At 37.2% G+C, this 17,766-nt stretch overlaps 1 protein-coding gene across 1 annotated transcript; it reads right to left on the bottom strand.

Moving 5' to 3' along the window:
- Positions 1–4,586: 4,586 nt before the first annotated feature.
- FAM81A (family with sequence similarity 81, member A) lies at positions 4,587–17,363 on the bottom strand. The gene is made up of 8 exons (XM_010180410.1): positions 17,317–17,363; positions 15,756–16,029; positions 14,860–14,978; positions 8,442–8,571; positions 7,263–7,369; positions 5,980–6,115; positions 5,408–5,603; positions 4,587–4,994 (listed from the first exon to the last, which is right to left on the bottom strand). The coding sequence occupies exons 1-8, from the start codon at positions 17,361–17,363 to the stop codon at positions 4,855–4,857; spliced, it is 1,149 nt and encodes a 382-aa protein (XP_010178712.1). The 3' UTR covers positions 4,587–4,854.
- Between the last annotated feature and the right edge of the window lie 403 nt (positions 17,364–17,766).

Raw genomic sequence — 17,766 nt, 5'->3', positions numbered from 1 at the left:
TCTGCTTGTTATTTTGTTCCTGCTACACGAATGTAGAATGTTCTTTTTTTTCCTCTCTCTTTTGCCAAAATGCATAATATTGTTGACTACTTCCAGACCCATCTCAGTGGTATTGCAGCATTTATGGATCACACAGATGCATTGAGCACCTTTTACTTGCCAAGAGTAACAGTGACACCCTGTGGCAAATTCAGTGGGGGACTTGCATCGAATTGTCATTGTTTTCTTTCAAATTCGCCTCTGAATTTCTTACACCATAGGGAAAATCACAGGAGGAATCCCTCCTCTACATGTAGAAGGGCTTCATCGATTTCCCATTTGTTTCTCAGTAGATATCTCCATTCCTGGAGTATATGTCTAATGAGCACTTTAATTCTAAGATAGAGAGAACTCTCTCTGCCCTGGCCACTAAATACTTGGGAAGGTAGAGCAGGAAACATAGAAACAGCAAAAAGAAGAAAAGACTACATTTCAGTTTAAATTGTTGGTACAGGAATATACTGCTGTTCATTATCTCTCATACTGCTTTTGTCTAACATGGAAACCTTCCACTGAATGATATTGGTATGTAATGACAAAATATCCACAATATAAAACTACCACACAAACAACTAGTTGTTGAAGTTAGGATCATCCTTTTAACTGCTCACTTGCATCTTTAGTTTGGTTTGCTTACTGAATCTAAATAACGTAGCTGCTCTGTGACTCCTGACATAATTCTGTTTCCAGTTATGTCCTTCACTGCCCTGTACTGTAGTTCTATTCTGTTATCACATACTTACGTAAAAGGCATGCACCCCAGTTAAAAAAAGAAACAATTAGTTTATTCTTTCACACTTGCTGTGTCATCCAGGCAACATAGCTGTCTGGATACTATCGTCTGCACACTGCAAGTGTTTTAAGCCTCATGCATGGTAAATAGTTGGCAAAAGAAAGATTTTTAAAACTTCATGAGCAGTCTGCTTTTGGCTGGTTTGGGTTGGTTTTTTTTTGTGGTGGTATGGTTTGCGGTTTTTTTAAGGGATGTAGGAAGGAGAAAGAAGTTTCAGAAATATTGGGCAAAGATCTCTGTGAAACATCACCTGAATCTTCTGTAAAACACAGATTGCTTAAAAAAATTAATGGGCATGCAGGGAAGAGTGTCATAAATTAGGTATTGTGTCCTCCATGCTTGAAATTTTAGCCCATTATGTCTTGTCCTATCAAGAGTTCATTTAGGTTAGGGGTTTGGGTGGCAGGGTGGTGTTCTTTAAGCAGTGGTTTGTTTGAAAGATTTTTGTAAGTGGGTTAGGCAAGTGTTTATGACAGATATTGTACGTAGAGTTGGCCCTATCTTGAAGCAGAGAGATGGAGCAGATGAATTCTCAGGGCTTCTCCCAGTCCTTCCTTCAGTCCGTTTATGGTTATGTCAGTGTACTTTGTGTTTTAGTATTGTTTAGTATTGTACTTTCCCAAATACACTAAGTCTCATTCTCTCTGCTTGAGTGTCGTCCAGAAGAAGACTGCCTTTTCTCACTACCTCTTTCCATTGGTGGGCTCTGACAGATCTGTTTGGTGCCATACAGATAGCAACTCGTAGCATGAGTACGTATGTTGAACAAAGCAAGCACATTACTTCCACCACCAAAAGCCCTCTGTGGTCCTGAAGGGCCTGCATGGAATGCCACTGGAGACCGGCATGGAAAGGGAAAATTAAGAGGTAACTCCATTTTCAAGCACAGCTATTTCCTTCTATTTAGTTTTACAGGATCTCTGCAGGTCAGTTTTCAGAATCAGCCATAGACCGTAATTTCTGTTGTACTGTGTTCCTGGCTTCATGGTTATTCCCCTGGGAGCTTACTGTATCTGAGGAGACCATTGAAAGATACAGGGGCTCTAATTCTCCCTTGAAGAACTCAGCTGTTACGTATCAGATATGAGCACTCCCTGACAGACTATGCAGATAAGACATTGTTGACTATTTTTTTGTGCAGAAAACTTAAAACCCCACAAACCCACAAACAAAACAAAAACCCACAAAAGAAAAAGGAATGTAACTGAAGGGAAAATGAAACCAAAGAATTTATTTTTCCGATTGTTTGAGCAGAGAAAAAATGCAGCAGGCAAGTAGGGTGCATGAATAGTGACAAGGCAATTAACGTGCCCATCCTTGTGGGCTCTGTGTTTTGTATCAAATATGTAATACAAATATTGTAACTTTTAGCTCTTTCTAAAATCTTTAAACCTGTTCTGTGCTTCATCAGCAGGTAGCTACTCGTCCTTGCCTTTGCCCCTGCAGCTACCATTCCACCACTCCACTCTTCCGACTTACTCTTTTTCTCTGTTACGTCTCCAAATTTTTCAGTCTCTCTTCATACTACTTTTTATGCCTTCTGGGTCTTCTTCCTCAGTTTTTCGGCAGAGCCTGCTTGGTCTGGAATATGTGAGTTCCCTTCACAGCTGACTGGTCAGAGCACTCTGAGAATAGAATGGACAACAGCAGGCAACACTTGCACGTGTCCTTGTGTCCATCCAGGTCCAGCTCACCGGTTCTGTCTCTTCCCAGCAAACAAGTCCCCATAACCTGTGCCTCCCTCCATATAGCACTTCATATAGCTTGAAGGCACTGCTTGACAATAGCTCACGTTTCAATATTGTTTTAATTGGGCTTTTAGCTATTTGCATTAGTTGAGATTTAGGGAAAACTATTTTCAAAACAGCAAAAGTAAAATTGGATTGGGTTTTATGTGTTGTTTTATATCTGGATGAATCACACAAGTTTCTTACAAGAGAATCATTTTATTAAAGTCCTCTATCAACTGTTTGTCTGATTCCTTGTATGCTCTTCGTATCATACCAAATTCTCTCAGGTACAGATTTACCAGTTACAGAAGGAAAAAATTGTTGGGTTTTTGGTCCGTCTCCTTTCGTTTCTTTCTTTGGTCTTTTCTTTTTTTATAAAACACCAGTGATAGCTTTTCCACTGCACATGGCTAAATATTTAAGAATATATTAGAATACAGATATGAAGAAAGAATTAATTTTTAAGACAATTCTTAAGAAATAGCTGCAAGCATTTCACTGTCTCCTTTTAGTGAACTGGGCTCTTCCCTTAGCTACCATTGTAAGTACACTTCACAGCACAGGGACAATACAAAACAGGAATAACAAAGGCAGTTTTGTTTATCAGAGAGCATTGGAAGCCAGAGTTGCAAAAACTTCATATGTCTTTGATACATTAGATTACTTTCAACTACATAGGAAGTCAATATAAACTTAGGTGCTAATCCTGTAAAGATGTATGCATTTGCTTGATTTTTACATACTACACTGTCCTGTTGAAGATAATGAGTTTAAGGTTTTGGAGCTGTGCTTTTTTTTGATTTGTTTTTGTTTTTTTAATATGGTGACTCTGTGGGTCAAACGTTGTTTCATGCAAGTGATGAGAAATTTGCCACTGATTTTTTTCCGAATAGGAATATGGTTTTGCAATACTGGATCAAGAGAAAGACCCATTAAAGACAGTGCAGAGACATCCTATTAATTTATTTAACAGTAATGTTTGTTTAAATTAATAGTATTATTGTATATTAAATACTGTTTATACTATAAATTAATAGCATACTGGGTGAAGTATTTTGTTCTTCATGAGTGCTTAATCCCATATGACTTAGAAACATGGGAAGCAGTATCAAGCTATGAATGAAGATAAGAAATCAACTTATATATATTTTCCTGTCTAGAATAATATGCCATAAGGGTGCTGATAGTCATTATGTAATCTGTTCTGGGAATGGAAATAAGCACCATTATTATTTGGAAATACCGTGAGTGCAATTAGCAGTTTGAATCTACTAAATTATTAACATCTACTTAAATTTGAAGAATGAGTTGTTTTACTTCAGTAAAGATTTCTAAGCAGATTATAAACTGCATTTTATTTTACATTACATTCTCCAGACTATGTTAGATTATCACCTTCTCTTTGAATGGCTTGAAACCAAAAGTTTTTACCAGTATAATGAAAACAAGTCACAGGAACACATGCCCAGTTATAAAATACTCTATGTACATTTTTTACCTTGTCTCAACTCCATTTGGTTATTAATTTTAAAAGGTCACAATACTTAAGACCAAGTGAGTTAAGTTTCTTACATTGTTCATGAATCATCTTAGTCTACAACTACATTACTTAGTTTACACACACATACACACAGAGGATATTTGCAAAACTAAACAAAGATTTTCTGATGGCATCTGCGTTTTGAGAATTGGTCAGTTCAGTACCAGTTCTGTCTCTCCAGGACACCCATAGTAGAGAAAGTGACTGTAAGAATGTCCATTGACTTCAATTAAGTAATTTGTATCAAGGTAGAGAACCTTGCCAAACTGATATTAAACAAATAATATAAACTTGGGGGTTTTTTTTTAGAATAAAGGTGTGTGTATGCAGGTGCTTATATATACAGCCACGACTTTTTATTAATATGTTCATTATACAATGACAATTTAATTAATCTGGTATATATAAGCATATACCTGGCTGATCAAGCCTGGGAAACTGGGGAACACTGGAGTGCCTTTAGGAAAGTAGGTGCTAACTTCACCAGTGTATTACTCCAGTTTTACATGGTGCTTAATATCCTGAGAGCAACCAGAGTAGTGCAGTGGCAAATCAGCACCTCAGCCCATAAAAGCTTGTTGTCAGTTGCTCTGTGAAGAGCTTGCATTTACTGCTTCAAGCCAACATACAGACCTGTGCAACACCAGCATGTCACTTAGTACATGCATTTAATTTGGATTGCAGACTGGAACAAGATTATAGTCTGCCTATTTAGCCCAGTAAACATTAATCTCTTAGACAAAACCTTCCAGTCATGGCCCAGCCTCTCCCCATGCCGGAGCCTCCTGCTTCATTTGGTGGATCTGCTTCTGTAGTTCATCTCTGTCCAGCTTCATTTTTGCTTCCAGAACTTGCTGTAGAGACCCAATGCTCTCATAGATAGCTGAAAATCCTAATTGCAGGTGAGAATTAAATTAGTTCATAATCTAAAGCAAGAGTATTGCATAATTACTGTCAGAATGTGCTTTCTACCGTAACGCTTTGCTTTACACTCGGAAGATAGCAATAGTTCTGAAGAAAAGCTTTAGTGTAATTGTGTGCTGATGGCACACATGTCCCCAGTGTCAGCCAAGTTATGCCTGTCTATGCTCTGGGGAGAGCACTTCTAAGCTAGTAAGATGTCACCTCTTTTTGCTGTGAATTTCCCACTTAGTGGAAATTGTTTTTAAGGCCACTGGTGCAGCCATTACCTCTGGCGCTTTAGTCTTTAAACCCCTTTGATACAAAGAAAGGCATTTCTCATATTATTATAGGTTGATCATTGTTACCACAATTCAGGATAAAGAACTTTAACAATGGTCCTACCAGCATTAACTTCAGCTTTCATGTCTTTTATATCTTCATTTATCTCATTTTGAAGTTTGCCAATGCGAATATTTATCTTTTCTTCAGTCTGTTTTGCTTCGTGTGCTTCCATGGTTATCTTCTGTATTTCTTCTATTTTGTCAATTTTCTCTGCCATTTGGTTGAATTTCATCTCTATAGCTCTTTCACTCATTTCCTGGAGCCAGGAAAAAGAATTTTAATTATTTACATATGAAATTACAGCAGTCTTTCCCAAATATGCAATAGATATTGATTAATCATCTTTTATGTGGAATTCAAAGGCGTAAAGAATTGTAATTTTTAATAAAAGGGTTTAACCTGACGATTGCTGTAGGATACAATACTGAGCTATTTAGAAGTGGTCAGCTTTATGTGAAAACTCTCAAGCTGTGGGGATGTTGTACTTGAGATCAGTGAATAGAGGCCTAGAAATATTGAAGAGGACTGAAAATCTCACTCAAATAATATCTCAATTACATTACCTTAGTTTATTAATAATGCTTTTGAATACTTCCTGAAAAGTATTATTAGGACATTTTAACCAGACTTACAGTGTTTTCCTTAAAAGTCAATGAGAGTTGGTCAATTTTTTGCACAAGCTCTTTTTCAATCCTTTCATGTTCCTGTTCCAACCAGCTACGTGCAGACAAAATCTGGCTGCTGAGTTCCTCAATAGCATTTTTTAATCTAAGAGCATAATAGAAATTAGCAGATACAAAAGAGCAGAACCTTTGGTCATTCAGCAGTGACGTTTTACGAACATGTTCATAAAAAAAAATTAATGCCAATTTCATACATTCTTGACAACATATGAATGTGAATCTTTAAATTTGAAGGCTACTGAACTGGATGAGGTAACATTGTTTTAGAAATGATGGAAAAGCACAACATAATAGCAGTTACTTATACGAAACACATCACATTTTGAGGCATAGTAGATGCAAATTCTTTGCAGCATTGAAAACAGAATATGGTCATCCATTCAGATTATCATCTTCATGTCCATAGGTCTTAAATCTGAACAAAGATTTGATGCCCATTGATTTCAGTGGCTGTGCTAGTTCGTATAGCCCCACTTGCATTGCCTGTACCCCACTGAAGTTTACACCAAACAATTGTGCCAGTGAAAATGTTCCTTTCGACAGTCTTTTTTCCCAGTGAATATTTGAAGCCTGGATTTATTCTTACATCTGGTTTGTAAATAGTTTTACTGACGTAACCAATGGGATTGTACAAGGATGGCAATAAGCAGTAGGGTGTAAGGATGCCAGTGGCTTAAGGCAGGACTGCCACTGAGTGAAATGCCTGGTGAGGAGCTAATCCCTGAATTGAATGTATCCCCATATAATGTCTAGTAGTAGCACAGTAGCTCATCATTAATCATTTGGGTATTTGCATAATATATACATATTTGAAGCCAATTTAAAGCAATAACACTTTGTGAATGCTGTGCCTCACTTTCTGGTTGCTTAAGTTAAACTCTTTACCTTGCTCTTGATGACCACCTCCAGCATTCATTGTTTCCTACAGCTCTTGCAAAAAGGTACCTGACCATTCTCACAACAATCCTTAGTTGTGTTCTTTAATACAAGTTCTGCCTGAATACTTGGCTAGGGCCTTTTCAAAATTGCCTAACCACATGAGGGGCAGAATTCTTGCTAAAAGCGAGTCCCACTTAACAGACCATTGTGCTTTTGTAATATCTTTTGAGCACACATACATATTTAAACAGGTTCATGCTTTTGTAGACGTGAAGATTACAACACTCAAGCTTGGAAGATTGAGGCCCTGTCTTCCAAGGTGCACGGCAGCAGCAAGATTCCCGGGCACTCACTTCATATCCAGAAGGTGGAGCTGTTGGTTGCTCTCTTTGTAGGCAATCTTCAGCTTTGCTTCTTGTTGCATTATTGATTGCTCCACTCTGCTCAGAAGATGAGAAATCTGAAACAAAATTCAGAATTTACTACTTTTCGACAGCATTTCATCACAGCCTCACTTTGGACGTTTTCTTGATAGTAGAGGAGATCTTAAGGGCCATTTTTGCTGACATTTCAAAAATTACGGAATTTGCACATTTTAATTTATCATGAAAAATATATTATCTCGCAAGATGAAAGTATCAACTTTGTGAATACTCTAATTTTTCAGCCATAAATAATTTGAGCAGTCTTGTCTTGAAAGTATCTGCCTGCTCCCCGCCTTGAGACAGCTGAATTTACATGATCTGTACATCTCCATGTTGTCATAAGCAGAGTATATGAATGAGTGGTTACTACAGTGACAAAAGTGCTGGATTTAACTGGGGTTAGGTCATTACTACCAGAAAATATTTCTCACCAAAGCAATCATCCCAGTTTTACAAAACACTGTTCTGTTTGACAAGATTAATGACAATATGCTCATAGTGTGCTGGTGTGCTAATATAATATACTGAGTTTCCAGAGAAAGGTAAAGTGGATCTTAACCATTTCCCTACCACAAAATGAAGTTGAAAAATACTTTTGTTGCCCAAGAAAATGAAAGAGAAACCTGACAGACAGATTAATGGATTCACAGAACCCAAACCCAGTTTTGTTTTGCAGACCTTTAAAATTTATGTTCAAGTACACATAGAATCATCCTGGGAAGACCAAAACATACAGGGAGAGACACTGCTGCTTGCGTTGTCTGCTAGTTTTGTAGAGCACCCATGTTCACATTCCAACTTCAAGAAGCCATTCAGGCCAGTAATCATGGGCTCTAGTTCACTCCTGAAGTCTTTTCAGGTGCCTTTAAATACCAGCACCTTCTACACAGCATGCTAAAGGCAGCAAATGAAGGGCTTTTATCAGTTAGACCAGTGCAGTAATGCCGCTAGGTACCAATATTCTATCTAATACGGCCTGTGAGCAGATACACCTCTCCATTTGTATATCTGTGACTTCTCAGGATAGTAATTAACAGTAATGGAGTCTGTGTGAATTAGACTATAACTCTTACCCATCCATGGATCATTTTGGTCCGAGTACCATACCTGTATTTCTGCCTCTTTGATTTTAGATTCCAAGATTAGCTTGGAGGTGTGTTGGTCTTTACTTAAGCTCTGAAGTCTTTCATACGTAATTTTGTGCTCTGCAGACAGTCTGGCTAACCCAGCATCACACCTGTTTGAATAAACAAACACCAAAGCAACAGCTGAAAAGAATATAAGGTCTGAGCTTTTTAAATTATCCATTTTAGACTGGGCATTTGTGTGAAATTGCTGTGTGTCTAGCAAAACAATGTCTTATGAGGCTGTAAGAATGGTAATATATCTCATAGTATTCAGCAAACTGCTTCCAAATGGGACTAGAAGTCAAATAGTCCGACACATACATCCCTGTTTTCTTGGCACTGATGTAATATGTGTAGACTGTGCTGTTGTCAGGTAAATCACATTAAAAATGCAAAGATGCAGTATTTCAATACCTCGTATTTTTGTCATACCCCAAAAGGCAGTTGTTAAGGTGTGTATGATTTCACCTACGTGATTAGAAGCCTAAATAATTGAGGACTGGTTTTTTCATTATTGTGGCTGTGTTTCTCTTGAGTTTCACATTCTTATTTTTGTTTGTGAAATAGTAACATACAATTAATATGTGTAGCAAACAATATGGGCCAAATTTTACAGTTATTAATCTCTAGGTAAGACTGTTGTTGAAAGCAATGGCAATTTTATCTCACAAAAGACTATGAAATGCAGTTCTGGAACATAATAATTACTGTTTTCTTTCGTCATATTGAAGCATTTCTTTATGCTGTAACATTTTCAGGATAAATGTGCTATAAAAATATGTGCATTTTCTATCACATTTCAAAAATACTTTGGTCAGATGGGTTCATGTACTTTAATACAATAAGGACATTAACTGAGCTGTAAAAATGTAAGTACTGTAATTTCAGGAGTAAAACCTCTGTGAAGTATGCATCTTCTTTATTTTTTTGCTAAGGGAAATACGTAATTGGCAGTGTTACCAAATCTGATTTATGAAACTGATGGGGAACAGTTACAATATGAGGGAGAAAAAGGCAGTAAAATGGAGCAAGCTAAGGGTGTTAAGTCATTACCTAATCCAGTGACACGTTTTAACCTCATTTTAGTCACATTTCAGTTTGAAAGCTTTCATTTCAACATGCATTTTCATCGCCTCAGTTACTGTAACTACCGTTGTCATTAAACATGAAGGGAAAGTAACAGCTAAAATGACAAACAGAGCATCTGCTTTGTCTTACAGTACAACTTCAATATGAAAATAATCAATAATGCAAAATAACACTAAGAACTTGAGGAAACTAATTTATCATTCAGCAGTTCAGCATTGTGAGACCTATATTAGTCATATCCCTAGGAAGAGCAGCTAAGGTTTACGCAGCAGTGAACCATACTTGTAGGTCTTACAGCCAGGCAGTTTCTTTAGAAAGATGAGAGATGCCAAATCTCTCCATGTTGTTATGATCAATCAGAGAGAATCAGAGGAATGAAACCATCTTGCAACTAGTGGAACTAGTGGACTCAAAAAAAGTGTTAGTTTTGTTTCTCTGAGGCATGACAAGAAAATACATAAAAAGCAGCAGCTTTGAAACTACCGTAGCAAATGTAAACAAGGCAACTGTAATTGTTTTTAAGGCAAATTAGTGTTTTGTGTTTAAGCACAGTGCATGTCTCTTCTTTGTGGAACTCGGTTACGTGATCAAAGAGGTCACACGTTTGCATGGGAACCGAAGCATTAAAATTCTGAGTATGTTAATTTAGTGTCAGCCTGGTATGTACTAATCAGATTATTTAATTTTTCTACAGGAATATTGTAACTGGCACCCTTTTAAAAAAGGTTGGAATAAAGTTAAAATTCATTGTCTGTAGTTACGGAATGTTTATCCTGCTATTTTTTTTAAACAATATTCTATATACTGAAGTTGTCGAAGAGAAGTCTCCTTGCTATATATATACACTCACAGACACTTGATTAGTTTTGACCTGGAAGAAAACATGAGTGTGCTGCAGTCTCAGAGGGAGATGCTGGTATTAGTTATGTGAATATACATTTTGACTTAAAAACTTGCAACAATTAAATAGTCCGTGCTTCCACTACCTTTAAAATGGGGAGGCGTGGGGGGAGCGGGAAGGAGAGGGGCAATGTGGAAAGGAGGTAGTAATAAGATGAACATATGGAAAACCATGGGTTTTAACACTTTCGATTCAGGTTTTTACTGCATGATTGGTCAGAAGAAAATCCGCAATCTAAACAAAAGGGCACGCTATATTTCAGAATTTTCCCCTGGTTTTCTTTTTTTTACAAAAAGAGAGGAGGAAAAGAAAAGGCTTACTACAGTCCCCACTGCTTTTCCCAAACCTCTGGAAGTTCTACTTTGATTCTTCTTTACAGATCATGTTAAAATGACAAAAGAATTCTTCTTAAAAATAGAACTAAATGTTTCTGAACACTGGATTTAAGCTCCTGGGTCATTTAATCAGACTGTCTATATAACTGAAGCCAGTGAACTATGAATATAAAGACAGAAGCTGAAAACAACTTTGGAGGTTTGGTTCATCTTAAAAGCATAAGGCAAGAAATGAGAAATAGATTAAGATTCCCAGGAAGAATACTAGTTTAAAAATGGAAAAGCTCTATTAGAAATAATTTTGTACAAAGAAATGCACAATAAATAATTCTCTATTTTAACATTTGAAATGCTGAAGCTGGCCATACAGACAACCCAGTGCAGTTTTCATGTGCAGTTGCACACATGCACTGTTGACATTTGGGCCAAAGATGCACTCGAATGTGTTCGTTTTACTGCTGTTTGATTTTGGAGGAAATACTCTGAGAGTTCTGACTGCCAAGCTTTGTATTTATCTGAGATTAGTAAATGAAGAACAAATGGAGAGATTTCATATTGTCAAGTATTATTCTCAGTTTTGGAATACAGTATTATACTAGAAACCAGTGATGTTCAATTTAAACAGTGAAATTATCAAACAACTGCCTTCCAGGTGCTAGTAAGCAAAAGCAGCAATTATTTGTCTGGCATACTGAGGAGTATTTTTGTTCTCTTTGATCGCTAAGAAATCAAAACACAATGGTTGCCCTATTCAGTATCACCAAGGACTAGATAAAGCTGAGAACTACACCAATGCTCTACAACAGGATGCTATATAAATATGCTATAATGATACATACAGATTATTTTTATATTCCTGTTTTATTATCACAGGAGATGTTTTAATTAAGATACCAGTGTTTCAGTGAAGAACAAGTAGCTGAAGAACAAGTAGTAAAAAAACAAGTTGATACATCCAGAGGATCCACTGGGCAAGAACAACAGAGCTGGCAGATTTTGAATAGCCTGGGTCAGGGAGCCCAGATGAGTCCTCACTGTGTGCATCTCCTGCACAGTGAGCAGCCGGAGTGCAGGACATTTATTGTGCTTATGGAGTTCATAAATGCAGTGCATCCCAGATGCATCAGATTAATTTTCTGTGCCGTGTAGGAAAATCTGCCTATCTGTAATGAGTCCAGAGTGTCTGAAATGAATCAGATCTATAATGTACATAAAAATCATCTATATAGGCAAAGTAAGCCCAATTTGAACAGGTGCAGTTGTCATTTCTCTGGATGTCTCAGCTATCAGGAAGCTTCTAGAGACAGCTACTGCTGTGGTTCTGACCAAGCTGCTGTATCTGAAGTTTCCAGACAAAATTATCATAGTCCACAAGTTCCTCTGTAAATAAATGATAAGATCATGAGTTTTATGATCTAGTATCACTAGAAATAGAATTGGTGACTCTGTGTTATATAAAATTGCCAGTATCAGGAACAGGAGGCTGAAGTAATGGATCTGTTGGCATGTTTCTAATTTTCTGCCGAATGTGTCACTGAATTTAATAGTGGTAATATTTTTCTTGAAGTTAATAATACTGATTCTTTGGATAATGTACAGCATCACTCGTGGTGAACACTGTAATGACGATTTACAAATTCATCAATAAATTATGCTTAATGAGAAATGGCTCAGAGACATAAGCTGTAATGTGTATTCAGCCTTCTTCTGCTAGTTGATTCTGTGATGCAGGTGGGCTCTATTGTGAGGTTTGTCTGAATCTCACTCCTCCAAAGCTGTGGGTAACCTGGTTTTGGAGCTGTGCTTCAGAACCATATGTGCACGTAGGGATCCCTGTTCTCGCCATTAGAAGCAGCAGCCCTCAGGAAATAATGAGACAGTTGTTTGATGATATATTGACGTGTTACAGAACAGTTGGTTTTGGGAAATAAACACCATTCTCTCCAGTGTTGAAGTTGAATAGGATGTTTAGTATGCATGTAATTACTGGAACTGAAATTTGGCCAGAATCCTGAGACTGGCACTAAAGTTATTGCAGGATGAAAAGGCTCAGACTTAGGTGATTTACTATCGTGCTGCATATGTAAACCGATTCACACTGGTTGTCCATCTGCACACTTCTTGCCTGGAGCAAACACAATGTGCCTGCTGACACGGCAGCCTGAGCCACACACAGTATCTTGACTGTGGCTGAGAGCTGATGCACAGGAAGTTGGCAACCCACGGTAACTTGATTTTGTTTCTAAGGTTTCACTCTTTGAACTCTTAAAAGCTAGCAGGATTAGATATAAAAGTAAAATTCTATTAGATGAGTTCAGCTTATTTTATATAAGGAACATTAACTAGAGTAATGAGAAAGTGTCTATGCCAGGAAAACTTTCTGGTATGTATCTGTATAGTGCCAACAGCATGGCAAACTGCCATCTTGACCATGATCTCCAGGTATTACTATAATTATTACAGGAACACTAGTTTTCAAAGTAGAATATGTCTGTAAATAAAGGCAAATAGGTTTCTTCCATGAAACACTGCTTGATTTCTGATAAAGGGAAGCTTACTTTCTTCCCCATTCAGGGAAAAATTTTATGTAGAGAGCATAATGCTGAATAGAAGATAACAGTTAAAAGACAATAAACTGATTCTCTTATGGTAGTGAATACAAATATCCAACGTGCATTGCACAGCCTGCCATCTAAGGCAGATTCATATAATCTCATACAATTATCAGATAAATTGCAACCCAGGCATATTACAAGGATGCTGCTCAAAGTAAATAAAGGAAGAAATCCTGGCACAGACTGTGCTAGTCTACCAGTGGCCCCCATACCAAGTACTCAGGACAGGCAAGGACCCTGTTGTGAAGCTCTTTCTGACACATAAGTTTATTCACTCGAGTTCTGTTGTTGAAAGCAAAGGCACTATATTTTGCTTCACAAGGTGTAAGTAAGTGTCATGACAAATACAGACCTCTCTCAGGATGTAGTGTGATCTCAAAGCGGGCTTTTTATATAAAGAAGCAGGAAAATCTAAGCATGTAAATTTGTCAGGGATTTCTCAGTGAGATTGCTCTGTGTGTGTGTGTGTATGACTTGTGGTCTATATATAGTTCAATAAATTTTCTGATTTGACAAAAACTATTCTAGTTCATTTCTGTTTACTAAAGGATAGTGCTTTAAAAAACCGGTACATAAAACCTCTCTGAAGTATTCTTTACAAAAAGGACTATGGAAGTTACAGTGGAAACTTAAAACAATCAAATAATTTATGAGAAAACTTTAACTCAAGGAAAGTCCCTCCCTGATTATTTCTGTAGGCTGTTAAAGGTTATAAGTAAACCAGTTGAAGTACAAAAAAAAAATTATCTGTACAACATAGACAATAGGTCAAATTCAGAACAAGTATGATTCCACCAAAGTTGTGGGCCAAGCTACTTTAGGCCAGAGTAGGTCCTTTCCCTATAGCTGTACGTATTGTCTGTCTTTTGTGTTCATCTTTACAGACACTTAAGCAAACGTTATGGTAGTGGAGTTTGTAAATATGTCATTGATGGCACAACCCCAAGTCTGTGTAGTTGCACAGCTGTAACCTGGAGTTTCAAGTAGCCCATAAAACCTCGATTACTTTACGGTTTTCTGTTCCTTAAAGTGTCAGGTATGACATTTAATATAGATAACCAATAAATGAATGCACAGATTTTTACTTCTAAACTATGTGCAGAAATGTGCAACTCTTCTGTTCAAGTACAGATTGTTCTATGCTGCCTTTATAATTGTGCTAATTAATTTGTTTCAAAGATAGACCATAGCACTTTTTAAAACAGAACCCAATCCAAATTCCTAAGGAATTTGAGACATATTATTAGAAGCTAATTTCAGGAATTAAGGGTGGTATTGTTACGTTTAATGTGTAATACTGGAATGCAAAGGATTATTATTCATTTCCTTAAACACCGAGCAAAATCATCTTGGGAATTCTGCCAAAGTTGTATTCAGCCAATTATCACTCACATTCATATATCAAGATTAAAACAACATTAGCTAGTCCCAAAAATATACTTCCACATTGACCTTTACCTTGCAACTCTTCCCCGAAGATCTCCTAAGCCAGAAAGCTGCCGCATTTCGAGACTCTTCAGTGTGGAATTTGTTCCATAGCTGAGATTGTCTCTGACACGAATCTGTTCCTGCAGCATCTACAAAGCATTCATATGCAAATATTAACTCAGTATGTCACATTTAATGTACAATTGAATGTCAGTCATTATTTTTCAGTATTTCAGTAACACCAGATACCATTTTATAATTGCTCTATTAAAAGCTTTGCCTTGTGTTGTACTAAACCAGATACCTTTAGGTTATTTATTGTTTCTTATTCTTAGCGTCCAGTCTGCACATAAATACTGTAATGTGTATAAAGTAGAACTTGACAATATAATGGAAGTATAGATGTTAATTTTTATCCTTTCGTTTTCCTCACCACACCCCTGTTGCTCATTGCAGCAGAGGTCAGACGTGAAGTCATCTAGCAGCATACGATTAGGTCATAAAAATGAGTGCTTGGGCTTGGCTCCTTGGTGTTGTCAGTAAGTCGGAAGTGAAAGAAAATTTATTATAGAGCTAAGGCATTTCCTAGTGTTTATACAGCGCAGCTTTTGGACTGAAGTTGAGCTGGGTATTAGTGTCGCATTAATTCATTTTTTCAAGTTTTTCCAGTGCGGCTTTTGAAAGCAAGCTTATTAGTACCACAAAGGTCTCTGTGTTTATATGCTAATATCCTGTGCTATTTTCATAGCCACTGAAAGAATCATGTAATTTGCAAACAGTTTTTCAAGTTATAAAAACAATTTATAAACTCACAGGATCTTAAGACCTTGTCTGACCTTTACTTATCCTGTGGTAAACTTTCTTATTAAATTAGAAGGAATAAGTAGACTCGATGGAATTAGTCCTGTGAAAAATTCCTACCATACCTCAATGTCCCGATTAAGCTGCCTCACTATCGCCGTTATGTTTCGGATATGTTCTTCCAAGAGTTGCCTAGCCAACCGGTCACCCCCCCCTTTGTTCTGCATTCTGTGCAGAGTGGAAACAATGTCCTCCTTAATACGAAAAGCGTGTTCCACAAGCGCTGCCGTTGTTTTCTCATGGCTTAGGATTCTGTCTTCCAGCTGATCCACCAGGCTTGCAGATGCCAATGGGACCGCTGTCAACGCCTGGCTATGCAGCGGTATGTTTCGAACCCGTCTAGTGAAGAAGAATATCCAGATGTTAAGTTTTCACACAAAACTCTGCAATGTCTTTTTCCACTAGAGACAGTGCAATACTATCTTAGTAGCAATACCAGAGAGAAGCACCAAAATACTCACAGAGAGGACCCACTGCTACAGATAAGCGGGTGCTGTGTTTGCTACTGTGTGTATCTTGTACAAAGGCAGGTCAGGCTCTTTTTCCAACTCTTTAAGAAAGCTTACAAAAGCATAGGATCTTAATAAAAGGACATTAGCGTTATAAAAGTAGATAGAATTCAGAACTATGATTTGATTAAGAACCCAAATTCAAAACCCTTTTATCGAGTTTGAAAAGTAATGCTCTTTTTCTCTACAGTTTTCAGGCTTCATAGAAGTAGTAACTGTAGAAGGAAGATATTACATATGAAATGGAAACAGACTGAGATTAGAAAGGAGTAGCTTGTGTCCATTTCTCTTTTCAGTCTCTACTACTATCCTGTAATACCATATAGAAGTTTGTCCATCCATGAACTGGACAGTAGTACATGTAGGCGTAGAAACAGAGGAGATATCAAAATTATGGCAAGCTTCTCATAATCTTGGAAGTCAAATTTTCCCCCCAAACAACTTCCATTTGGATACCTCCAATAATTGTCTAGATTTTTCAAGAGAGCTCTTCACCATATAGCTTGCATGGAAAGCAATGGATCTCATGGGTGCTCAAAGTAAAAAAATTAGGCAGCTAATGCGTGCAGTCTTTTAATGCATGCGATCTTTTAATACATGCAGTATTTTCCTGCCACTATATTCTGCAAAGAATAAGGAAAATTTTCAGAAGCACCAGTGGAGGATATAAGTTCAGCTCCACTTTGAAAGAGATCTTTTTCTTGGAACTGTTATTTATTGTGTCTTCTCCATGTTGTTTCCTTCTAATGAGCCAAGTTAACAGTTTATTTTCACCATGATTCTATTGATAGGGATGTATGAGGACTGCAACAAAGGTCCCTTCTGTCTCTGAGTGTTCACACTTACTCCATGCTATTAGAAGACTGGTTGAGGTATAGTATCTTAGACTTCCACTTAGTGGCAGCTTAAGCTATTTACTTTCTTTGGGAAAAGGTTCAATAAAAGCTGAGCAAGGAATTGTGATTTGGGCCATGATGTGAATGAGTCTACAGTGCTTCACTTTGCATTGCACACTAGTGCTAAAGTCCCAAGTCGCAGCGTTACTGTATATATGGAACTGAGAGAGACATAATGCTCTGCAATATGAAGATTTTATTTTTTACATTCCAAACTGTACCTTTCAGAAGGGCCAAGAGTTGGGAAGATTGGGCTTCGCTGGGCCATTTTCTGGTCAATAATTTATGTCTGTTGAAAAAATACACATGAATTATTTACTTTCGTATTAGTACTGAAATGTAGTACTTAATGCTGCTGCTTTAAGTGAGCCTTTAAGTAAAGTTTAAGATTACGCTGACAGCTCTGATCTTGGAGTTCAAATATTGCTTATGGAATAAATGCAAATAAAAAATAGATACAAAATAATAAAAGAATGAAAACTAAAAGCTGTTAAAAAGCTTTATACAGTGAAAACTATACTCTTAGAAAAGGCAAGGTTGTCAGCCTTCAAAGTGAAATCTGCTGTTGACCTACAGAACTGGTTTGGCAGGACAGAGGCAAGCAAACCTCTTGTCCCAGTGTGTATACTGGTTTCAGACATCATTAATCAGTGAAAAAACAAGTAAGATCT

Source organism: Mesitornis unicolor, unplaced genomic scaffold (genome assembly GCF_000695765.1).
Source record: "Mesitornis unicolor isolate BGI_N332 unplaced genomic scaffold, ASM69576v1 scaffold7973, whole genome shotgun sequence".
Taxonomy (NCBI): Eukaryota; Metazoa; Chordata; class Aves; order Mesitornithiformes; family Mesitornithidae; genus Mesitornis; species Mesitornis unicolor.
The sequence above is the reverse complement of the archived record's forward strand: the minus strand, read 5'-3'. Positions and strand labels throughout refer to the sequence as shown.

Bases quoted from the DNA above. Each gene is read 5' to 3' on its own strand.
- FAM81A (XM_010180410.1), bottom strand. From the start codon at position 17,363: ATGGCCCAGCGAAGCCCAATCTTCCCAACTCTTGGCCCTTCTGAAAG. The intron at 16,030-17,316 runs GTACAGTTTGGA...CTTCTTCACTAG, and splicing joins ACTCTTGGCCCTTCTGAAAG to ACGGGTTCGAAACATACCGC. The intron at 14,979-15,755 runs GTATGGTAGGAA...AATGCTTTGTAG, and splicing joins AGCTTAATCGGGACATTGAG to ATGCTGCAGGAACAGATTCG.